The following is a 26,342-nucleotide window of genomic DNA, read 5'->3' as shown; positions in this document are numbered from 1 at the left end:
TTACAGAACTTTGGGATTACATGTGAAATGTAGAAATGGTCAATGTCAAGGGTGGGATAATCAACTCTGTATTTCAGAGTTGATTATTATTAATGACTGAATATTTTTGTCTCCCAAATTCCACATGTTGAAACCCTAACCACTAACGTGATGGTATTGGGAGGTGATGTCTTTGGGAGGTAATTAGGATTAGATGAGATGTTGAGGGTGGAGCCCTCAAGAATAGAATTAATGTCCTTTTAAGGGTTCTAAAAGCTTGCTTCCCTCTGTTTTGTAGGCAGTTGACTTGTAGTATCCTCAAATGGCAGAGAGAATACTACAAATCAACAGAAGAGGGCATTCACAAGAACCTGACTATGCTGGCAACCTGGTCTTGAATTTTCATCTACTAGAATGTGAGAAATTTATGTCATAAGCAACATGGTCTGTGGTAGTTCTTTTTATACCAGCCTGAACTGAGACATATATAACAAGAATGAATAGCACTGGCATCACTCTCTCCCTCTGCATATCTCCTAAGAATGCTTATCATATACTACACTGGCAAAAAGATAGTTAAAGGATTACAGAGTTTAGATAAGTAAAAAGAAGATACTAGCTAGGTATGATTTTGGTCCCACTTTTAAGTTATAGTATGTTTCATCTTTACCAGGATACTTGGAATAGACAGCCATTTAAAATATAATTGGATACATTACATGCTTTGGGAATATGGTTGGCTGTGGGCTGGAAAGTCTAAAAACTAAAACTTAATCTTGAATAGAAAGGAGTGTCAATAGAAGAAAATTAAAAAAAAAAAAAACCTCAAATCAGGTTTGTTATTTGGTGACAGTTTTTATAAAGATTAAGTGTGGGCTGGGGATGTGGCTCAAGCGGTAGCGTGCTCGCCTGGCATGCGTGCGGCCTGGGTTCGATCCTCAGCACCACATACAGACAAAGATGTTGTGTCCGCCGAAAAAAAACTAAAAAATAAATGTTAAAAAATTCTCTCTCTCTCTCTCCTCTCTGTCTTTAAAAAAATAACAAAAAAAGACTAAGTGTAAGGAGGGGGCTGAAATTAGAAACTAAAAATTCTGGTTTAAAATTAGAAAAACCATATACAATGGAAAGAGTCTAGTTTTTGTTGTCAGGAAAATCTAGGCTAAAAACACAACTCTGCTACTTAAAAGCTGTATTTATTGTAACAAGATATTTAAGCTCCCTCATTCTCATCTTTTCATCAACCAATGGGAATAATTACTGCTACATTAGAGTTTTGTTTTGTTTTTATTTGTGGGTGAGGATTAAATAAAAATATACTTACAACACTTTGCATTACAGTACATGCTTGATAAAGTGCAGATATTACTGGTATTTTCTACTTCTCCACCTCTGACTTGGGTCATATTTTATTAGCAATGAGACATCTTTGTGGGTTGAATCATTCACATTATACACACAGATAAACAGATATACAAACCAGTTATTGGAAACTGTTTTTTTAATATTTTTTTAAATTTATATTTGCCAATATTGAATACTAGCAAAGTTATAAGTATTGTAATTGATACCACTTATATTATTTGATGCTATAATTTCTCTTGGCACCTAAACTTAATAAAAATAGATGTGGTAGAAACTTAAGATTGACAAAGACTGACAGGCAAGTAACACAAGAATAGAAACTAATAATTCTTTATGTAGGCATGACTCATACCTGTATACTGAGGGAATCCAGAAAGGTACATTTTCCTTCTCCTGACAAAATGGCTCACATTTATAACGTGATATTAAAATGCTTTATGCAATCAACCTGTCAGCGCTATTCTATACACCCACGTACAATGATCTATATTATGAGCTAAGGGGTGATTTTAAAAAAAGACAGGTACCCACAACCTAAAAAGAAATACAAACTACACCGTATGAGAGAGAAAAAAAATTGTATGAGAAAAACACATAAGTTCAGACTAATTATAATGCTACAAAATTATTTAATTAAAGAAAGGAAATGAAATTGAATTATTCCAAACAAACCTGAGATGGATTCTGATTTGGTCTTTGTTTCAGAGGTGAGTTCTGTTGACAAAGGCACTGAATGTTTCTGGATATGAGTTGTTTTTTCAGGTATTTCATCAGGGTTGCTTAGCTGTTTACCAAAAAAGATTTTTCCATCATAAGTAGATCAGTTTACTAAGAAAATAAAATATCTTAAAGAAATATAGTATATCAATTTACTATGATTCCTTTATCTACTTTTATTATATCATTTACCTCTGTCCAATACCCCCATTATAAGCCAATACCAACCCAAACAAAACTTGTATCTAACTTGTTGGTCCCTTTTAAACTCTACCTTATTTCTTTCCTTAGGTTCAGGGAGTGATTCTTTTTTGTTGCTTTTTGTCCATAAGGATTTAAATGCTTCATAAATTTGCTGGCTGGTAGCATATGCCTTTTTGCCAGTTACCTAATTTAAACAAAAAATGAGTTAAAAACTATAGTTTTAAAAGTTAAAAATATTTTAAAATTAATATCAGGTATTTTATATAAACATATAGGTTAGAAAGAAATCAATAGGAAAAATATAAAGCTCTAAATCATATAACAAAGCACCATTTTCCAAATCTTATATGAAAAATTTTTTTCTTATATAAGAGGCTAATAAATGTAGAATTTGCATATATACTATAACATGTTAATTGTAAATTATGTGTATTTTATTATTATTTTTTGCAACAATGGGGATTGAAACCAAGACTTTGTGCATAGCAGTTGCATACTCCACAAAGTGAGATCCCTAGACCTATTTTACTGTGTTAAAAATATTTTTCCAGTTTTACTGAGGTGTAATTGACAAACCAAAATTATATCTATTTAAGATAAACAACATAGTGTTTTGCTATATCCTTTTATAATGATTCTTGTAATTAAGCTAATTAGCGAATTCCCTCACACAGCCTCCATACATGCGCTGATGTGTGCATGTGTACATGTGTTCATGTGTGTGTGTATGTGGTATGTTTTGAGAACCCTTAGGATACACTCCCTCAAGAAATTTCAAGTATTCTATACATTATTATTCTATAATTGACTTGCTATACATAGGTCTCCAGAACTTTCTCATAACTGAAAGATTGTCTTTTAACCAACATCTCCCCATTTCCTTTAACCCCTGAACCTTTGGCAACCACTATTTTACGATCTGCTTCTATAAGTTGAACTACTCTAGATTCCATCAGTGATGCCATACAACTTTGTATTTCTGTGTCCTGCCATTTGTACCAATGTGATTGATCTTGGGAAACCTTATGTTAAGTGAAAACTATGTCTATTTATATAAGTTTGGGGAAAATAATTTGAAATAATAAACAGTTGAATGGAAATATGAGATTTTGAGACTTTAAAGTTGATGCTTTTCTGAAATTTTTATGGCACTTTCTCCATTCACTAAGAAAGTAACTAATTTCTCCAGAGAAAAATAATATTTTGGGTAGAAAGATAAAATACAAATACACTAAAGCAGAGGCTGGAATTCCTAAAGTTGCTGTTACTTGCATTCACAGTAGTTTCCCTTTGAAAATCTCTTTTGGGTTCCTTCTTATTCCTTTTTCATCCTTTTGTTCCTTGTGGCTAAAGTAAATTCAAGAATTATTGATCTTTTTAAATAACTTTGTTTATTTATTTTTATGTGGTGCTGAGGATCAAACCCAGTGCCTCACACAGGCTAGGCAAGCACTCTATCACTGAGCCACAACCCTAGCCCAAGAGTTATTGATTTTTCATTGGGAGACTTCCAGGATTACACTTTCTACAAACATGTTTTTTTAAAGCTATCTTTTTCTTCCTCAAGTAGAAAAGTTTCTCCTATTTTCACTAAGTATAAACTACACTTACAAAATTAATCAATATATTGGGATAAAGAAAGTCTTCTTCCTCTCCCAATATAAACTTTGTTAACAGTTATATAGATATTCTTCCTGAATTTTTATTATTATGTATATTATACATACACACACACACACACACACACAACTGCCTCCTTATCTGTGGGGGATATGTTCCAAGATCTCTAGTGGATGCTTGCCACTGAACCTTATATATAACTAATACATAAATGTATAATGTGTGTGTGTGTGTGTGTGTATATATATGTGTGTGTATATATATATATCTCCATCCCTATATAATTACATATATATATTTTTTCTATATAGATATCTGATAATATCTAATATATAAATTAGGCACAGTAAGATATTAACAAAAATTAGTAAAGCAGAACAATTATAATATAGAAGTTATGTGGAAGTTCTCTATTCCATCTAAGTAGTGCCAACACCACTTCTCTTCTGTTTTGAGATCATCATTAAGTAAAATAGGAATTACTTGAACACAAGTAGTGAGGTATTGTGACGGCTGACTTGCTAACCTAGATGGCCACCAAGTGACTAAAGTGACTAACAAGTGGGTAGTGTTATAGCATATACATTGGTTAGGTAGTATCTATCTCATGGAAGGAGATTAAAAAATTACCAGGGGACTAGGAAAATAATAATCAAAAGTGCCATATGTATAGGCAATTTTTCTCTTATGATGAAAATGGCAGCTTTCCTTGCTTCTTAGCTGCCTTTCTGATATCAATCTGGAATGTAAGTTGCATGAGCAAGTGCCCAAACTGATTTGAGACCAGAAGAAAAAAAAAGTGTCACTTTTAAATGCAAGCTGCTGTGGTACATACAACACTGTTTTCTCTGTTTTTATACGTTGGGATTATGCTCTTTCAATAAGTTCCTCCTTAAATGATTTTCTCTTCTCTCCAGATGGTCACAGGGAAGAAAAATGGAAAGATCCTAAAAGAACAAGTTTTCTTTTTCTTAAAAACCTTTTTCTGAGGACTTCACAGGCTCCCACATTCTTTAAATATTTGGGCTGAATCTAATCTGATCCAAAAGTGCACTCTGGTTTGATAAAGCAGTTCTATGTGCTCCTTTTCTAGAGTAATTATGGCCATGCCATTTTTTTTGTCTTTGTCTTTTTCTGAGCTCAAGTTTTTTAAATGATAAATTCATCTTCTCTCCTGAACAAATTAGTCTTGTTTTTTTCTAACTGAATTTTATTGTCCTCTGTTTTTCTTTCTGCTGTTTTTATTCAGTGGCCAGTTATTCAAGGGTTAACCCTCAAATACACTAGAAAAAGAAAGAGACTTCTTTTAAAGAGTCCTAAGCAGGAAAAATAAACCCTGGTAATGGTGGGAGTAAATCTGCTCAATGAAGGATAAGTGATCAGCTGAATCTTTCACATCAGCATCCAGAATGGCAGATAGAATTTATTCCTAATGTTCATAATTTCACAGGGTCTATTTTAGTTTGTAAATGGCTAAATGTGACAGTCTGTTTAAGAAACCTTTATAGGTTTTTTTTTTTTTTTTTTGTATCCTACCTTTGATCATACCAGGAAAAAAGCTATAAAATCTTGGTTTCCTGTTGATCTTTATGTCTAGGTGTGCACACATCTTTTTTTATATTGTATCTGCATGTGCACTTGTGTCTGTGTATCATGTACATGGTACCACAACTCATTGATAAATGAGCACTCATGAATTTTTAAAAATGGATCCAAATAACTTTCAGTTCCTGTGACTTAAAATGATTAGAGATAAAAATAAATATGCATTTAAATCACTAACCCACACATTTTTTTTCTCTAGGTGATCAGTCAATGAAGAGTGTTGTTTTCTATCAAATATTTTAAGTGTAATATCCATTGCTTTTAGGTTTTTCTTTTTTTTAAGAGAGAGAGAGAATTTTTTAACATTTATTTTTTAGTTTTCGGCGGACACAACATCTTTATTTGTATATGGTGCTGAGGATGGAACCCGGGCCACACGCATGCCAGGCGAGCGCGCTACCGCTTGAGCCACATCCCTAGCCCTAGGTTTTTCTTTTTCAACTGAAAAAAGATGGCTTAAAATGTTAACTAGACTTGGTTTTCATTGGTAACCTAAGTTAAAAATTAGTAAATCTGATTTAACATAAATAAGTTAAGCATTTATAAATGTGTTTTAATAAATTATTAGTCAATAGAAAGAGTTTCAGATTGCTTTATTTCTGGGTCTTCACTAAAAACAAGATGATTGAGGGATAAAATTCTACTTTCATGTATTTCTGTCAGATTTAGCCATTTACAAACTAAAATAGACCCTGTGAAATTATGAACATTAGGAATAAATTCTATCTGCCATTCTGGATGCTGATGTGAAAGATTCAGCTGATCACTTATCCTTCATTGAGCAGATTTACTCCCACCATTACCAGGGTTTATTTTTCCTGCTTAGGACTCTTTAAAAGAAGTCTCTTTCTTTTTCTAGTGTATTTGAGGGTTAACCCTTGAATAACTGGCCACTGAATAACAAGCTAGTGTTAATAAAAAATCTATAAGGAAAAAAGTATTTTATTTCATTATAATGTATTTTGTATAAATTCATAAATTTTAAAGACTGTTTTAAAATCTAAACTTAAAAGGTCAGTAATTAAGAAAGAAATGTAAGAAAGTTATAGGTATGAAAATATATTATGGTAAGAAAAATGAAAGGGGAAAGAAAATATTTCTGGATGAAAAAAGTATATGGTAGTATAGGTATTATTTTTGTCCTAAACTTCAAGATAAAATGAGGACAAAATTAAAGATAAGAACTGGTTGTGAAATGTCTATGTAAACTACAAAAGGTTCATAGAAGATAAATCTAAAAAGTTTGTGTGTAATTAAGTTGTCTATAAGCAGCACAGTTAGTTAAACTTAGGGGTTTTCCCCCCCCTAAGGTCAACTGTTAATATATTAATATAAAACAAAGTCTAATTCTCTATTTAAGAACATTAAGGTTTTCTTAAAACATTTATCGCTCTTATCAAGGTGATCTGTTGTGTCTGCTAGGCTTTATTATGTAGGGGAATTTAAGTCTTAAAGGAATTTGGGTTTTTAAAGGCTTTGAAATCTTTTAAATGATTACTTCATAATTGGTTAACAAACAACTGGCATTTTAAGTAATTGCAATATAGTTAACATTCTAAATATATGCAACTAGAGATATGTATACGTCTGAGAACTAAATATGTTTGTCTAAGCCTTGTAAAATTTATAAAATAAAAGTTTATTTAAGTTTACAGGCAACGTAACCAGTAAGTGCTCTCTTTTATACATTGTACCTTATAGAAAAAGACCACATTGCCATTTAAAAACATAGCTTGCATCTGTTTGCTTTAATACATCAATGTTTCATTGTTATATAAATGATATACATTTATATATAAAATAATAAGTCTATTTGTGATAATTTAGTTAAGACTTTGCCATTCACCTTACTTCATGTTAAGAGGGCTCTAAAGTAGGTCAGAATTAAATTTATTTAAAGTTGTTTTCAAAAGACATATGTTTGTTATAAAGATACCTGTGATCGCAAAATAAACAAAGGATTCAATACAAAATTACATAAACATTTTGGTAAAGTATAAAAGGTATTTAAGGTTACAAGAGTGTTTTAAAAGAAAATAAAACTTGAAACAAGTTTTCATAAGTAATTAAGTTCATAAATTAACGGGTCTTTTGAGAGGCTAAATAGATATCAAATATACTTTAGTACTACTATAGAGATTATGTTTCTTAGTTTATAGTTATTATACAAACTAACTATGTTGTTGCTCTTTTAGCTTCATTTTTTGTTTAGCTTGTAAAAATTTATAACTGTTACCCGTTAGTATTTCACAGTACTACTTTTAACAGAACAATCTGAGTTAATTTAAGACAATTAATTATCTCCTATAGGAAAGATAGCATATAATGCGGACTTCCAGTATGGGCATGAACCCATTACTCCCATTTCAAGAATGTTGAAAGTGGCCTGTTGAATGCTTAAAACTAAAGCTTGGAGACCAAAGTCAAGGAAGTAAAAGGGCCAAGGAAAACTCAAGTCAATATTTTGGCTGTTGTCCTTTAAGGTCAGCTGGAATTTAAGGAATGATGGGACTTCTCTAAAAGTCCTGAAACTCTGGTGAGTTACCTGACCTCTTGATCAGGGGGATTGTGGAGACTCTAGAAAACAGGAAGTCAACCAGTGTACACAGTGCAAAAACGAGGGTCATTGGGAAGGGATATATCCCTAATGCTTCCAAGGGAAGCCATATGTGGTCAGCAAGACTCTGAACCATCCTGGCAAATAGCACAACTCATAGGAGAAAGATAAAGAAGCCAAGAGTATTCTTGAAGCTTGTAAAAGCAACTCCTATCAAATCTCAGCTGACTCTAAACAGCAGATAGGAAAAGGGTCAATTTTTTACCAACTCGGTCTTAAACAACTTGCAGGAGAGTATAACCAAAATATAGCCACACATGGACATTTAAAAGAAAAGATAATTTTTTTAATGTAGCTTAAGATATAAATTTATGTCAGTCCTCTCAAAAGTAAAACTTGGAAGTTATTAATAAGTATTCTTATACAGGAGTGTCTGATAAATACCAAAAAAAGACACTGTCACAGTCACAAGTTTGTTCTGAGTCGATTTGAGACCCACAGATTTTCCTAACCTCCTACATAGGTGAGCTTACTCTATTTTTCAATGGTTTGATTTTCTAACTCTGATATTTATCCCTCAGACTGGTCTATAAGACATAATCTGGAACATGGAAGTCTGACCAGTTATAATCAAAAGCTCTTTATGACACTGACAGATGTATTTCTCTCCTTAACATAGAGGTGGCTGTCATGAAAAAAAGCTGTATTACAAAACCGGATGGCTTTGGATGATCTCACTACAGATCAGGGTAGCATTTGTGCCATTATCCAGACAGAATGTTGTGTTTACATTCCTGACCACTCTGACAATGTAACTAAAATCCTTAAATATTTAATTTTCAAAGAGATGTTATGTCCTCACCTGTTTCATCATGGGGTCAAGTTTTTAGCTCATAGTTTTCTGACACTTGATGGTGGAAGAAACTGCTGATACCTATAGTCATTATCATATCATCGGTAAATGTAGATGTTACTATGTTTATTGTTGTATCAATCTTTTCCCAATACTTATGTGTTCTTGTTTTGTTCATAGGCCGTCCACCTCCCAGATGGCTTTACAATCTGTTTTTACCAAACCAGAGAATTACCATGGCCCCTTTGACAGAACTTACTCATAATCTGAAGCATTTCACTGACAGATAGCAAGGATTAGAGATACCTACCCTATAGGCCTATGCCCCTAATCAGCAGAAAGTAGCTACCAATTTGACTTTATCACCCCTTATTCTCTGGATGATTCAGGGGCTTTAGTCCTTGAGTGGGGAATGTTAGGCAGTAGCTGGTAAATGCATGTCAAGGTCACAAGTGTAGTTTAAATCACTTTAGGGTCTTTTTTTTTTAAAGAGAGAGAGGAGAGAGAGAGAGAGAGAGAGAGAGAGAGAGAGAGAGAGAGAGAGAGAGAGAATTTTTTAATATTTATTTTTTAGTTTTTTCGGCGGGCACAACATCTTTGTTTGCATGTGGTGCTGAGGATCGAACCCGGGCCGCACGCATGCCAGGCGAGCGCGCTACCGCTTGAGCCACATCCCCAGCCCTAGGGTCTTTTTTTTTTTTAAATTTAGTTGTATAAATGGACACAATACCTTTAATTCATTCATTCATTCATTCTTATGTGGTGCTGAGGATTGAACCCAGTGCCTCACAAGCGCAGGGCAAGTGCTCTACCATTGAGCCACAACCCAAGCCCACTTGAGGGTCTTTTATAAAAACTACTTACAAAGTAGACAAGAAAGCAAATGGTTGTAGTTAATTTGTAGAAAATAAAGCGAAGCGAATGAGCTTATGGGAAAACACATCAAGAGAAAAGTATTAATGGGACTAACTTTTGACAGGGTCCACTGAGGTTGATGTGAAGTTAGTTCCATTTGTCTGGGAAGGAAGATTCCTTTATTAGCACAGATGCACTAAGGTAACTTCTGATCAGTTACTGACCCCAGTGCTCAAGATTAACATGGGATTGACTTATACATTAAGGAAAACTAAATAGGATGGCTACCTTGAGAGTTCCAGAGTAGCCAACTAAGGTTGAAAATTCCATCACCCACCATGAAGGAGGAGTTAAACACCTGATTGGCAGAGAGTAAAGAAGGTATTCCCCAGTTCTCTGGGTAAACATCAAATAGTAATAAATTTTGAGACAGCACTGTCTCCTTTGTCATTCTCTGCCCAGAGATAGCCCCCCTCTCTCTCTCTCTTGAGAGAGAGGGCTCACTTTGCTTTTACTTTACATTCACCTCACTTTCAATTATAATAAAGTTCTCTTATATGACTTTTGGTGTATGACTTTACATTTTCTTTCATTGGAACACAAGAACTGAGATCTGGAGTTTCAGCTCCCTGCTTTCCTGTGACACATTGAACAAAGGTAGTATTCTTGCCCTGGGGAGTGTACTGCAAGATTTCATGACACCACTCATTATAGAGCACAATTTAAAACTCATGAATTTTTTATTTATGGAATTTTTCACTTAATATTTTTGGATGGTAGTTGATTGAAACTGTGAAAGTCAAACCACAATTAAGGGGGGGGGGTAATACATACACACAAGCATACCCACAGTATTTTAAAACAAATGACATGTTAACATTTTATAGATCTACCAAAATGAGGTGGAACTGTATGTCCTACATGGACAGAAGTCCATGATGAACCACTGAATTGGGAAAAAAGGGGGGGATAACAAAATAGATTATACACTACAATCTCGGTGATGTTTTAAACTAAATTTGAAAATAAATTGCACAAGGAACAAGATAGTGATTTAGTGGGAAAAGACTTTTTCCACAGCTTCATGACACAGGACTCAAATAGCGAGAACACTGCTTTCTTTGAGGGGAGTTAAAAAGGCACTTCACTGATACTTAATATTGGACAGAGAGTCTTGAAGACTAGTAAATTTTTGGTATATCAGACAAGAATAAAGAACAGAATTGGAACTGAGTGGGAGCAGGGGAAATTATTATACAAGTTTGGAAAAGAGTAAAATGTGCAGCAGACAGACTTGGTGGGGAGAATCCCAGGATGGGAGGGTCAGCCCGCCTTGGGCTCACCCACAGGCTATTCAGCTCATTAAACTGGTGTACACAAGTCACCTGAGTCTGTCTGCTATGCACAGGGAGTCAAGCTGGAGACATTTTTGGACATGGTGCTACAGCAAACCAAACTCAAACAGGGAACTTAGATCCTTGAGTTCAGGGCTGAGTCCCGTACATGAATCCAGCAGAAGTCAGCTTCCTGATCTCAACTGAGTCTAGCAAATAAGGAGAATTTCTGGCATGGAGAGCATTTTGCCTGAGGGGTAACACAGGTCAGAGAGGCTAGAGACCTCACCCTCTTCTCCTCCCTTGAGACCAGGAATGCCCAGGACTAGAGGCAGTGGCTGAAGAATCTGAAAGGACAGGAATGACAGATCTTGGAAGGCCAGAAAAGGCAGTATCCAAAAATAAAAGAACCAGTAAAGGACTGACTTCTCCTTCCAATGAGTGGAGCCCTGGGGAGATTAGTGGGCTATAGTTCTAGAAGTGTGTTGATTAATTAATGCTCAATAATTTCCCATGCAACAAACACCTGGGGCAATACTAGATCTGATCCCCAACCTTGGGAGCTTCATTTCCAAAAACTCATCTCATAGAACCCAGTGGTATCTATACCTGGAAGTGAAGCCGACAGTATCTTCAACATCTCCCCACATCATCCCGCTGAGAAAGGAAGCTAAGAAATGGAGAGACAGTTTGGAACAGACAGCAAGCATATAATCTCACTGACTGTTTTTTTTCCTTTTAATTATGTACTGATTGATACATGAGGGACATTTATAAATATACATATATGTTTCTGCTTTCTCATTTCTAGCACTTCTTGAAAGTAGTTATTTTTCCTTACTCTGTTTTTTGAGGGTTAGAGTTTTTGATTCATATATTTTGGTTTGGTTTTCTATTATCTGTGTCACAACTCTTTTTCCCTTGTTTCTCTTTTTCTCACTAACAGCTAAACTTTATTCTTCTTTCACTCTTCCTTTAATTTTTACTTCTATTTTTCTCTACCCCCCTCATAAACAACACATCCTACGTTGCCTCTACATTTGCTCTACTTATCTTGAGACTACACTTTCTACCCCCTCATCTTTTCTTCTTTTCTTTTAATTAACTCTCTTTAACTTTTCCTAACACTAATTTGTTTATAAAATGCCAGACCATAGCACTAATGCTATAGCAACAATTAATACAACTGAAGTCAAATAAAACCTATTGTTTGATTCTATGCCAGATAATTCATGATTACTTGCTGTCATTACTTATAGAAATTGCTGAGCCTATCAGTGCTGTTTATTGTGTCAATTATCTTTGTGTCAACATGGGAATTAAGTACTTAATTTAGTGCTATATATCATATGCACAGTTGTTGCAATTATTGCCCGACCATCTGTGAGGCACAGGAAACCTACAGGATCACTAAAGGCAAATAGAATAGAAGCTCTGCTGCTTCAGATATATGGGCAGACATGCAAAAAATATGAAAATACAAGGGAATGAACCATCCCAAACAAACCAAAATGACTCAAAAGCAGACTCCACCAACACCACAGTCGAACAAATGTCAGAGAAGGAATTTAGAAAGTTTATAGTTAAACTGATCTATGAGATAAAAAGATGATGTAAGGTTAGAAATCAGAGACAAAATATAAGAAGTGAAAGACCATTTTAATAAGGAAACAGAAATTCTGAAAAAAATCAATTGGAAATTCTTGAAATGAAGGAATCAATAAACCAAATTAAAAATTCAATGGAAAGCATCACCAATAGACTAGACCATCTGAAAGATGGATTTTCAGGCAATGAAGGCAAAGTATATAATCTTGAAAATAAAGTTGATCATGGAGAAAAGATGCTAAGAGACCATAAAGAGAATTTTTAAGAAATACAGGATAATGTTATGAGGTCAAGTATAAGATTCATAGGGATAGATGAAGGTTCTGAAATACAAACTAAAGGAATACACAATCTTTTCAATGAAATAATAACAATAAATGTCCCCAATCTTAAGAATGAAATGGAAAATCAAATGCAGGAGGCATAAAGGACTCCAAATACACAAAATTTCAACAGATCCATTCTAAGGCACATTATTATGAAAATGACTGACATACATAGGATAATAAGACCCAACAATATGCTATCTCCAGGAGACATCCATAGACTAAAGGTAAAAGGATCATTCACACAGATCTTGTAACAAGCAGGTGTTTCTATTCTCATATCTGACATAGTGGACTTCAAGCCAAAGTTAATCAGAAGAGAAAAAGAAGGCCATTTCATACTGCTTAAAGGAGTCATAACACAACAAGTAACAGTCTTAAGTATTTATGCCCCAAACAATAAGCATCTACATACATCAAACAAACACTTCTCAATATCAAAAAATCAAATAGACCAAAACACAAAAATATTGGGTGACTTTATCATGCCTCTTGTATCACTAGACAGATCATCTAAACAAAATCTAAATAAAGAAACCACAGAACTAAAAAAAAAAACAATTAATAATTTAGACTTAATGGATATTTATAGAATATCTCATCCATCAGTGACCGAATACACTTTCTTATCAGTAGCATATGGATTATTTTCCAAAATAGACTATGTTTTAGAATGCAAAGCAACTCTCAGTAAATACAAAAATAGATACAATACCTTGCATTCTATCAGATCATAAAATGGAATGAAATTAGAAATCAATGATAAGATAAAAAATAAAAATTACTACAATATCAGGAGACTAAATAATTCACTATTGAATGATGAATGGATAGTAGAAGAAATCAGGGATGAAATAAAAAAATTCTTAGAGGTAAATGAGAATAATGATAAACATATCAAAATCTATGGGACACTATAAAGACAATTCTAAGAGGAAAGTTTATAGCATTGAGCTCATACATTAATAGAATAAGAAGATACCAAATAAATAATCTAATATTACATCTCAAGGCTGTAGAAAACAAACCAACCAACACTCAAATCAGCAGATGACAGAAAATACTAAAATTAGAGCAGAAATCAATGAAATTGAGATTTTAAAAAATTCAAAAAAATTAATGAATCAAATGTCAATTCTTTGAAAAAATGAACAAAATTGATAAGCCCTTAGCCAAGCTAACTGAGAGAAAGAGAAAAAAATCAAATTACTAAATCCATGATGAAAATGGAAATATCAACACAGACATTACTGAAATACAAATGATAATCAGAAGCTACTTTGAAAATGTATACTCCAATGATCTAAAACATTTGAAGACACCAATAAATTCCTAGAGACATGAGACTTGCCCATGTTGAACCAGGAGGATATAAAAAATTTAAACAGATGAATTTCGAGTAATGAGATTGAGGAAGTCATCAAAAGCCTACCAACAAATAAAAGCCCAGGACCAGATGGATTCTCAGTCAAGTTCTACCGAACCTTTAAAGAAGAACTAATATCAACCCTCCTCAAATTATTCCATGAAATAGAAAAGGAGGGAATTCTTCCAAAATCATTCCATTAAGCCAATATCACCCTGATACCCAAACCAGACAAAGACACATCTAAGAAAGAAAACCTCAGACCAATATCCTTGATAAACATAGATGCAAAAAATATTAATAAATTACTGACAAACTGAATACAAAATCACATTAAAAAGATAATTTACCATAACCAAGTGGGTTTCATTCCAGGGTTGCGAGGTTGGATCAATATATGGAAATTAGTAAATATTTTTCACCACATCAATAAACTTAAAGACAAGAATCACATGATTATTTCAACAGATAAAGAAAAAGCATTCGATAAAATATAACATTCATTCATGATTAAAGCACTAGAAAAATAGGAAAGGAATCATTCATCAACATTGTAAAAGCTGTATATGACAAACCCAAGGCCAGCATCATTTAAATAGAGAAAAACCGATAGCATTCCTTCCAAAACAGGAACAAGACAGGGATGCCCACTTTTATCCCTTCTCTTTAACATAGTCAGAATTCTTTTCTAGGCAAAAGAATAAAATAAACGGGATGTGATAGGAAAAGAAGTGATACAATTAGCTCTGTTTGCTGATGACATGATTGTATATTTAGAAGTAGATTGTATATTTAGAACTTATAACTGAATTCAGCAAAGTATCAGGATATAAAGTTAACATTTATAAATCAATTGTTTAAAAAAGAAGTTAATTGGATTAGGCAAAGGGGAATGAAGGGAAGGAAGGGAGATGGGAATATTTAAGACAGTAGACTGAATTGGACGTTACTTTCCTATGTTCATATATGAACACATGACCATTGTAACTCTACATTGTGCACAACCACAAGAATGGGAAGTTACACTCCATGTATGTATAATATGTCAAAATACATTCTGCTGTCATGTATATCTAAAAAGATTAAATAAAAACAAAAAAAGAGCAAAAGAGATAAGAAAAAACAGGAGGCATCACTATATCAGACCTTAAATTATACAATAGAACTATAGTTAAAAAGAAAACAAAACAAACAGCATGGTATTGGCACCAAAACAGTCAAGAAGACCAATGAAACAGAATAGAAGACACAAAGACAATCCCACAAAAAGACCTCAAACTAGACAAAGGTGCCAAAATCATACATTGGAGAAATGATAGCCTCTTCAACAAATGGTGCTGGGAAAACTAGATATCCATATGTAAAAGAATAAAATTTAAATCCTATTTCTCACCCTGCACAAAACTAAACTCAAAGTGGATCAAGGACCCAGGTATTAGACCAGAATCCATGTATCTACTAGAAAAAATATGTGCCCAACACTCCAACATATTGGCTCAGGAAATGACTTCCTTAACAATACTCTTTAAGCATAAGAAATAAAATCAATAATCAATAAATGTGATGGCATTAAATTAAAAAGCTTCTTCACAGCAAAAGAAACAATCAAGAACATGAAGAGAAAAATCTTTGTCACCTACACCTCAGAGAAAACATTCATTTCCAGGATATATAAAGAATTCAAAAAACGTAACACACACACACACACACACACACACACACCCCAGCAAAAAAAAAGATCAAAAATTGAACAGACACTTCACAGAAGAAGTAATACAAATGGTCAACAAATATATGAAAAAATGTTCAACATCTCTAGCAATTAGAGAAATACAAATTAAAATAGTTACACTGAGATTCCATCTCACTTCCAGTCAGAACGGCAATTATCAAAAATACAAGTAACAATAAATGTTGGTGAGGATGTAGGGAAAAAAGGTACTCTAATACATTGCTTATGGGACTGCAAATTGCTACAACCACTTTGGAAAGCAGTATGGAGAACTCTCAAAAAACTTGGACTAGAACCACCATTTGACTGAATTATCACACTCTATGGTTTATATCAAAAGGATTTAAAATACTGTAGTGTCACAATCATATCAATGTTTATAGAAGCTTAATTAATAATAGCTAAGCTATAGAACCAACCTAGATGCACTTCAACAGGTGAGTGGATAAAGAAAATGTAGTATAATACAAACAGAGTATTACTCCACCATAAAGCAGAATGACTTAATGACATCTGCTACCAAATGGAAGAATCTGGAGACTATCATGCCAAGTAAAGTCAGTCAGTCCCCCAAATCCAAAGGTCTAATGTTTTCTTTGATACGTGGAAGCTAACCCACAATAAGGGGGTGGGGTGAGGGGTAGAGTAGAAGTACAGTAGATTAGATAATGGGGAATGGAGGAAAGGGAAGAGAGATAAGGAAAAGAAAGACAGTGGAATGAATCTGACATAATTTCCCCATGTACATATGTGAAAACAACACAGTGAATGCCACCACCATATACATCATAAGAATGGGATTCTAACTAGAATAAGATATATCCCATGCTTGTAATTTTGTATCAAAATGAATTCTGCCATCATGTATAACTAAAAAGAACCAATAAAAATAAAATTAAAATAAATTACACATGTAAACTTTGTTGTCATTTTTAAATACAAATAGGATTGAAATACATATACTTTCCTGAGATTTACCTTTTTAAAAGATTTAACAATATGTCCATATTAATTTATACACAAATAGGTCTATTTTTAAAATAGTTCTATAGTATAGTATTCTAGAATAAATGCAATACAGCTCCTTTTTAAAAAATCCCCTGCTGACACGCACATGGGCCACCTCCCTTTTTAGGAGAGGGAGGAAATTATAAGCAATGCTGAAACTAGTATCCTTACACATATAATTGGGATCATATTCCCTTGTGGTATTTCCTTAGAATAAATTCCTGGACATGAAATTTCTAAAGAAATGAGTACAAACATTTAATTTTTGATAATATTACCACACTAACACCCAGAAAGTCAGCAATATACTGCAGCAATTTACACTCCAAGAACACAGTTCTGTTTTCTTACCCTATTCATCAGCAGTAGTATTATGAATCTTTTACATCTTTTTCAAGTTGCAAGGCTAAAAGTCAACTATCTATGACTATGGATGTAACTCAGTGTAGAGTGCTTGCTTAGCATACATGAGGCTCTTGGGTTCAATGCCCAGCACATCACACACTACACACTAACTATCCAAGAAAACAATATCTATATGAGCATATAAGTTTGCAGTTATTTGAATGCTGATAAAATCTATCATCTTTCATAAAATCATGCCATTTATTTACTTTTTGTGGATTATCCCTTCATGTACTTTTTCCATTTTCCAAGAAAGCATTCGTCTTTTTCTCATGGATTTATAGGAGCACTTAATACATGAAGACTACTCGTTCTTTGTCAAATATATATTACAAATAGTTTTCCCACTTTTTCATTTTATTTGTTAACTTTGTATATAGTATATTGTGTCATAGTAATTTAATTCTTTTGATGTAGACAAATATGTAAATTTTTTCTTTCATGGCTTCTAGTCTGTTTTTCTTAAGACCTTTCCTATGACAAAATGATATAAGCATTCCCCTTTTCATCCTTTTAAGTAGCATTTTATTTTATGATTAGATTTTTATTCCACTTAGAACATTTAGAAATTTATTTTTACATCATAGCTGATAACATTCTTAATTATTTTTTTTGAACAGTCAACTATCCCAACACATTTCTTGTATATTCCATCCTTTGTTTACACACTGATCTGAAAATATACTTTTACCACATTCCAAATTCCACTCCCTTGTACAGAAAAAATTAATATAATTTTTGCACATTTTCTTCATTCTCTTGATATATTTTATCATCTATATTTTAACCTAGTATAGTGAACAATACATTGTAGATGGACAACAAATGCTGGTTGAATGTTACCCTCCATTTTAATCAAGGGCTTCTGTAAGAATTGAATTAAATTTCTAGATTTAGAATATTTGACATATTTCAATGTTTATTCTTTTCGTCAAGAAATAAGATACATATCTATAAACATATTGAAGATTTTAAAACATATAATGTCACATATAATTGACAAAGTATTTGTCTTTCTGTGTCTGGCTTATTTCACTTAGCATAATATCCTTCAGGTTGATCTATGATGTCTCAAGTGGAATGATTCCTACTTTTTTTGTGGCTAAACAACATTTCAACTTTATCTACGTATCAGTTTCTGTATTCATTCATCCACTGAGGTTATTTCAAATCTTGTCTATTATGAATAATGTTCCAATAAGCATGCAGGCACAGATATTTCTTCAAGACACTTTTTTGTATATGTACCAGAATAGATCAGATAATAGAAACAGAACTCTAAGGAGAGGGGGTAGCAGAAATGTTTATCAAAGGTAGAAATTTTCAGTTATATGATGAACAATTTCTGGGGATATAATGTGCAGCATTGGTTAGTGATGGCTGTGTTAATTGGTTATGTTAATCACTATATAAAACCATACATATATACACACACATACATACACACACATATATGAAATACGCCTATTGCACACCTTTCATATATTCACTGTTGCTCAATTAATTATAACTTAAAATGCCCTTCAATTATGTTTCATAATTTTTTAAATAGACTTGAAAAAAATTATGTAGTAAGTTTAGGCCTAGATATTTTATAGTTTTCAAAGAGAGACTACTTGTAAATCTTCATAGAGGAAAATAAATGAATTATGAGGAAAAGTATGAAAAGCAAAGAATAATCCCACCTTGAAGTATATTTTCAAGATGGAAAATAACATACAGAGATATGAAAAATTTTGCTCTATATGTATATTAAGAATTGTAATGCATTCTGCTGCCATGTATTTAAAAATAAAATGTTTAAAAAAATAAAATATGGTAAATAACTCAAAAAAGACATTTGATTTTCAAAGGATTTTCTGGACTATTATTTCTTAACTTTTTTTTCCTTTAATTTTTATTGTTGGTTGTTCAAAACATTACATAGTTCTTGACATATCATATTTCACACTTTGATTCAAGTGGGTTATGAACTCCCATTTTTACCCCTATACAGATTGCAGCATCACATCGGTTACACATCCAGTTTTACATATTGCTATACTAGTGTCTGTTGTATTCTGCTGCCTTTCCTATCTTCTACTATCCCCCATCCCCTCCCCTCCCATCTTCTCTCTCTACCCCATCTACTGTAATTCATTTCTCCTCCTTGTTTTTTTTTTTTTTTTAACCTTTTAAAATCACAGATACCATGAATAATCTCTTGGAAGTTATGGGCCCTTTCCTTCTGGGAAAAAAAAAAAAAAGAGTAGAAAAGCTCTTACCTGACATCCTTTTAAAAAGGCTTTCCAAATTAACCAAATATATTTTTTTAATTTATAGTAAATGATACTCATAGAATCCTGAATATTCATCAATACTATTTTCCAATATTCCAATGTACATCTTTTGTACTTGGTTTGTCTGCTTACCAAGAATACATAGCTTTTTACTCCAAATTTGTTCATCAGTTTTACTTGTAACTAAACAATTTATATGTGACATAATATGGTAAAAGTAGTGTGAAAAAAATTAGTTTGGGGCTGGGGTTGTGGCTCAGTGGTAGAGCACTTGCCCAGCATGTATGAGGCACTGGGTTTGATTCTCAGCACCACATAAAAATGAATGGATAAAATGAAGGTATTGTGTCTGTCAACAACTAAAAAATTAAAAAATATAGTCTGTAGGAAAATTAACTTTGAAGTTTTATAAAGATTCAAAGTAAAGGGCTATTAAAAATTGAATCCTATGAAATTAAAGGTTAATAAGATAGTTGTAAAACGCTTGGAAAAATGATAAAATTTAACATAATTCAGCATTTATATACTTTAAACCTGTTTTAAGTGTGATTTTTATTTTCAATGAATGTAAACAGAAATTTGTAGATATGACACATCTGTAAGAAAGATATATCTTCATCAAGGACACTGATACTCAAAGTCATCCTTTAAAATGGAGAAAAATGACTATGTATGCTTTAATTTGAAATAAAATTTCAGATACATATCTTTAGATCTTTTTTACAATTACATGCTGTAGTATTGTCAATTGTTAACTACTGATCCTGATAATATCAAATAGGAAGATTTCTATTGTATATACTCATTTTTATGAAAATTTGGATGGGGAAGTGAGTAATAGACTCAAGTCCACCATGGATCTCAGGTTAAGAAATCATGTTCTCTCTATAATATATTCTGCCAAATGTTACACATAATATTGTCATGTGACAAAGGAATAGCAAGCATTTCAGCTCTAGGAATTTAAGTAACAATCATTATTTATCCTAGAAGAATTTTTAGGGAATTAATATCAACATCTCTTATATTAAACAAACTTTTATTTGAAGTTCAGCAATTATTTTATTTTTCCTTTGTAATATTTTATATCTTTATATTTAATAATCTTTCTTTTTAAAATATTTTTTTAGTTGTTGATGGACCTTTATTTTTTAATTTATTTTTATGTGGTGCTGAGGATCAAACCCAGTGCCTCACACATGCTAGACAAGCGCTCTACCACTGAGCCACAACCCAGCCCCTTAATATCATACTTTTAAAAAAAAAAGATGCATACTATGCTCACAGTTATCTGTGCATTCACCCATCAATTTTTTCTATCTTTTTGATGCATGGAAAGATGTCTAGGTATATTCTATCAAATTTTGATACTGTTATTTTATGGACAGAAGTAATGTGAGTGGTTAGTTTTCTGATAAACTTTCCTTTCTATAATGCTTGTATTATTTAAGGAGATGGGTAGGTATCATTTTGCTCAAACAAAGAATACAAAGCAATTAAATAGAAAATATACAATCCATGGTGGCATCGTCCACTGGGAACATTAATGGAGAGGAAACTAGGGCATCTGCAACTGAGTGTAATCCTGGGCAAGTCAGTGACAAAAATTCACTGACATGCTTTCCTTTTCAGCAAAGGAGAAAATATGGACACTGAATTAAATGTCCTCAAAGTTTTCTTTGAACATCAACATGGTATTCATTTCAGTGGCTAATTCCAACATAAAATCTTATGAGGGAGTTTTAAAAATGAATTTATGTTTTTATTAATCAATGCTGTCTCTCAAGTGTAACTAGATTTAATGCTCTCTTCCTTTGCTATAAACTTTTATAGCTCAATCATATTATAAATTATGTAGTACATGATATCATTGACATTTTCAAAATACTGAATAGACAGTTTTATCTATATCAATAATTAAAGAGATGCACAAATGAAAATATAAATACATAAAGTCCTTCTCTATGCATCAAGTGTGAGAGGAAAATGTTAAATGTTGATAATTAATGGAGGAAGAAAAGGAGGAAAAAATGCATAGCCCCAAATTCTCCTTCTCAATCTGAACATGCGTTTAAAAATAAAATACTAACAAAAACTATTCAAATCATTAATATAATCTTTAGATTTATAGGTAAGCTCACAAGAAAATCATGAAACAACTCTAATAAGCATTTTTGAAAGATGTTTCTTTGTTCTAGGTGTTTTCAAAATTCATTTTGTATATGACCATTTAATATTCCAAAGACTCTGTAATCTATCAATTGATTATTTCTTGCATTATGTTAATCTTCTCAAATGAATAGCTGCTAAAAAGCATACTTTTCTGTTACTACAAAACTGAATCTTGGTGCTGGAGTTGTAGCTCAGCAGTAGAGCGCTTGCCTCACACATGTGAAGCACTGGGTTCAAATCTCAACACTGCATATAGATAAATAAATAAAATAAAGGTCCATCAACTAAAAATATTTTTAAAAACCTGAATCTTATATAGCATCAATGGAGCAGTATTTCTGCTTATAAATTCTAATTCAATGTCTCTGAATGTAATCCTCAAACCTGCATTTATGTTGTTGAACTATATTTAAACAAATTCATACTATTTGTGATGATTATGTAATTAAGAATGACATTTACCAGGCCGAGGTACTAATGTAATTTTGCCTACATAACTTGATACCAACTATATATCTCCCAAAATTAAATGTTGCAGGTATTATACAAAATTTAAATATTGTCACACTGAGAGTTTCAAAAAAAATCATCAAAAGTTGGTATTACTTAAAAAGAACTTACCTTTGCAATTATTACTGACTGAACTGGGTAGCAAACAGTTGCTCCTAAAGTAGCCATTCCTAGTGGATAAACAACCTTCTTAAACCCAGAACCTATAAAATTCAAAAAGGTATATTAAATTCCAAATAGATGCCACAAGAGACCTGAATCTTTTACTTATACTATAACTTATACTATAACATTTCCTTTGCTCACCTTAAGCTATCATCCTCTTTTAAATTGCTATTTAGATAATAATACCAATCAAAGTGATATCTAAAATGCCCTTAAGGATCTCAAATCAATTAATGAATGCCCTTAAGTTGTTATGTCCAATTAAGAAAAGTGTTCTCATTTTAATACTGATAATTTCCTAAACAAAAGGAATTGATTTTCTTCTGTTTTGAAGCTAGGTAGCTTTTCATGTCCTAAGAAACAAAGTTATAACCACGCTTTTTCAAATATCTAACAAAGGACGACAATATAAAGAATTAATCAACTACTGGGTTGGTGACACCATATTAAAGTTAAATTAACTATCTCATATGTTCTTTTTTTTGATTAAGTTCATAGGAAGTTGAATGACTCAACTAAGTAATCAGCTAAGGACTTTAAAAGGTACATAACTCCTTCATGTCACTGATCTAGGCTAAGCATCTAAGAGTCATTTTTCAAACCATTTTTGAGAGCAAAACCCTTTCTAAAAAATTTCCATATAGACTCTCACTAGGAACTTTAACACAAAAAAACTTGTAAACTTGAAGCTGCTCTGATTAAACCAGGAGTGAGAAGCTAAGTATTGCACCTTGTTTGTGTGGCTTATTCATTTGTCTCTATTCACCCCTAAACACTTTCAGGAAACTCTAGGTTCTGCAGAAAAGTTGGAAATCCACCACTGTAAGCTAAAGCTTGGGTCCACCAGACAGTTTATTCAAAATAATGTGTATCTTAAATGCTTGGCTGGGTTCTTGAATTCCGTAAATATAGTTAGGCAATTATATAATAGGACTTTAAGTTGGGGTAAGTACTTTTTTTATTTTCTCAGTTTCTTCAATCCCTACTTGACAGTGGGATGAAACTGACCAAAGTATCCTACATACATATGTTTTAGTCAGCTTTTGCGCTACTGCTACTAAAATATTTGAACAAAACAATTTTAGGGGAAGAAAAGTGTATTTGAGGGCTCATGGTTTCAGAGGTCTCAGTCCATAGAAGGCTGGCTCCATTCCTTGGGGTTCGAGGTGAGGCAGAACACCATGGCAGGAGACTGTAGCAGAGCAAACCAGCTCATATGATGGTCAAGAAGCAGAGAGAGAAAAAGTTCATTCCCCAGACACAAAATATATAACCCATAGCCACGCCCTCAATGAACCATTTCTTCCAGCCATATCCCACCTGCCCCCATTTACCAGTTATTCTCATCAGGGATTAATTCATTGACTAGTTTTAGGCTATAACCCAATTATTTCTCATCCAGATATTCTTGCATTGTCTCACACATGAGCTTTTGGGGGACACCTTGCATCCACACATAACAATATATATGAATATACCATAGTGAATTTCACAAGGCACTAATTAAAAAAAAAAAAAGCTCTGATAGAAGAAAGACCAGTAGAATAGAGGAAAGGGAACAGGGCAAGGGAAAAGTGAAGGAAAAGGGGAAGTCCTGGGAATAGAATTAAAGTAAATTACATATAATGCTTGCATAATTATATCAAAATGAACCCCAATATTATGTATTATAATAATGCATTAAAAATTAAAGAAACAAAGAAACATCTTATCTGGCATATGAACAAAGACTAAGGTAAAAAGCATCTGGTAATATTTACAAGCAACATTGTACTTTAGGAAAAGGTAAAACAAACAGTATATTTCTCTGACTGGTTTACTTATTATTAACATAGCCTTTTACAGTCATGCCTATTATAGACTGAGCTTGAGGGAAGTCGGTATTTCTTATGTAGGTTTTCTTGAGATTTAAACTGTTTTATACCATATGAGAACAGAGGGTCTAGGTTAATTAAAACATGTATTAATTTGCTCTTTTAGTCCTGCTCAGTATTATTACAATTTCTATTACTTAATTGTTGATTATATAGTCCTATTATCTCACAATTTAGTTCCTTTGACTCAAGCAAATTTCTGCAATTGTGCTGCTCCTAAACTTGGTAGGTGGTGGTTTTTCCTTGATGTGGTATTTTAAAGATTAGAAAACTTAGGTTTGTCCTCTCTTTACTTGATATAATAAGCTAATCTGCAAAAAAAATAAATTTAAGTTCAATATTCCTACTCCAATAATTACAAAAGGATTCTAGATACAATCACAAACTACCTATGTGTTATACTAAGAAGCCATTAAGTGATTTCCTTTTACCTCTATTTGTAGCTTAACAGAGTTAGATGAAAATAACAGATTTCAAACATTTTTTACTATGACTCATACTAAGAAATAAATTTTACATTATGACCTATATCATATCACACATACATACACTTCACAGAAACAAAAATTTCATGATATTTACCCATGTTAAATACAAAGAACTGTGATCTTTGCTATTCTCCTCTATTTTATCTTTTAATAAAATGCGTTCTTAGATCTACATTTATTTCACCACTTACTAGTATGTTGAAATGTGAAGTCTAAAAAACATGCATTACATTATTTTAGCTGACATTCAGAAACATGGTGAATGACCTAAGGAACAATTTCTCTTACAAGAAGGTTATGAGTTCCTTACTGAGAAATTAAGTAATGCATTTTGGAAAATTCCCTTCAAAATTTAGGGGGAAGCAGATAGTGGGAAGGGAGTTTGGATAGTGGTTGCCAGAACAGAGATAAACATATTATATTCTACTATTCTATAGCACAGTAGGGTAATTATAGTTTATAAAAACCTATTATATATTTTAGGAAAAAACAGAAGAGAGGAGCTTGAAGTCTCTAAACAAATGATGAGATGGAGACATTAATTATCCTGATTTGATCAGTACATAATATAGGAGTAATGTAATATCATACTGTACCCCATAAACAAGTAAAATTATTGTATGCTAATTAAAAAATCAAATGTTTCAGGAGATGAAAATGTTACCCACTCTGATTTGATCATTATACCACAGAAATAGATATATATATACACACAATTAAAATAATCAATAAAGATAAAATGTATAAAATTAATTATCAATATTATTGTTACATATGGAGATCTTGGTTTTAAGGTATTTTCTACTGAATAATTTGTAATGCATATTCAATTAGAAGTTGTTCACGTGTTAAATGGGATGTAGGCATTATTATTACATATAGGAAGAGTGTTGGTTCTACTGAAATGAGATATATGGGTTAGAGTTAGGATGCTGCAATTTTTCTAAATATGGACAAAGCTCTGTTACCTAAGTAGGTGTACTTGAAGCTGCTTTTAGGATTATACATTTGGACAAACCAACCACAAATGATACCACACTGCAGAATGGTTCAGAGCTGTACCTCAAGTACTTTAGTTTGGAGACAATGTTTAGTAAATGGGATGTGGACAGAGAATGGATGGAAGGAGGCCAAAATGGCTACTGACCAGAGAACTACACTAGCTTAATAAGGCTTAGGGGAGGAGGCAACACATTAATGCCTACTGAGAGGAATATCCATATCTAGAGGCAAAAAATGGTCAAAGACAAAATTCACTGTGTAATTATCAGATAGGATTATTTAATGGTATGGAGAAAGAATTAACAAAGGATGCTTGAG

At 32.7% G+C, this 26,342-nt stretch overlaps 1 protein-coding gene across 1 annotated transcript in view; it reads right to left on the bottom strand.

Annotated features, from left to right (window-relative positions):
- Apool (apolipoprotein O like) overlaps positions 1 to 26,342 on the bottom strand; it is an 82,085-nt gene that overhangs the window by 11,829 nt on the left and 43,914 nt on the right. Inside the window, exons 6-8 of the mRNA XM_046425362.2 lie at positions 22,607 to 22,698; positions 2,336 to 2,449; positions 2,017 to 2,128 (exon numbers count right to left, since the gene is read on the bottom strand). Of these exons, the coding sequence (XP_046281318.1) occupies positions 2,017 to 2,128; positions 2,336 to 2,449; positions 22,607 to 22,698 (318 nt within the window). The remainder of the gene's footprint in view (positions 1 to 2,016; positions 2,129 to 2,335; positions 2,450 to 22,606; positions 22,699 to 26,342) is intronic.

The sequence above is a fragment of the Marmota monax genome, unplaced genomic scaffold (assembly GCF_021218885.2).
Source record: "Marmota monax isolate L192 unplaced genomic scaffold, Marmota_monax_Labrador192_F-V1.1 WCK01_AAM20220418_F8-fsc00176, whole genome shotgun sequence".
Taxonomy (NCBI): Eukaryota; Metazoa; Chordata; class Mammalia; order Rodentia; family Sciuridae; genus Marmota; species Marmota monax.
This window is presented reverse-complemented; position numbering and strand designations above follow the sequence as displayed.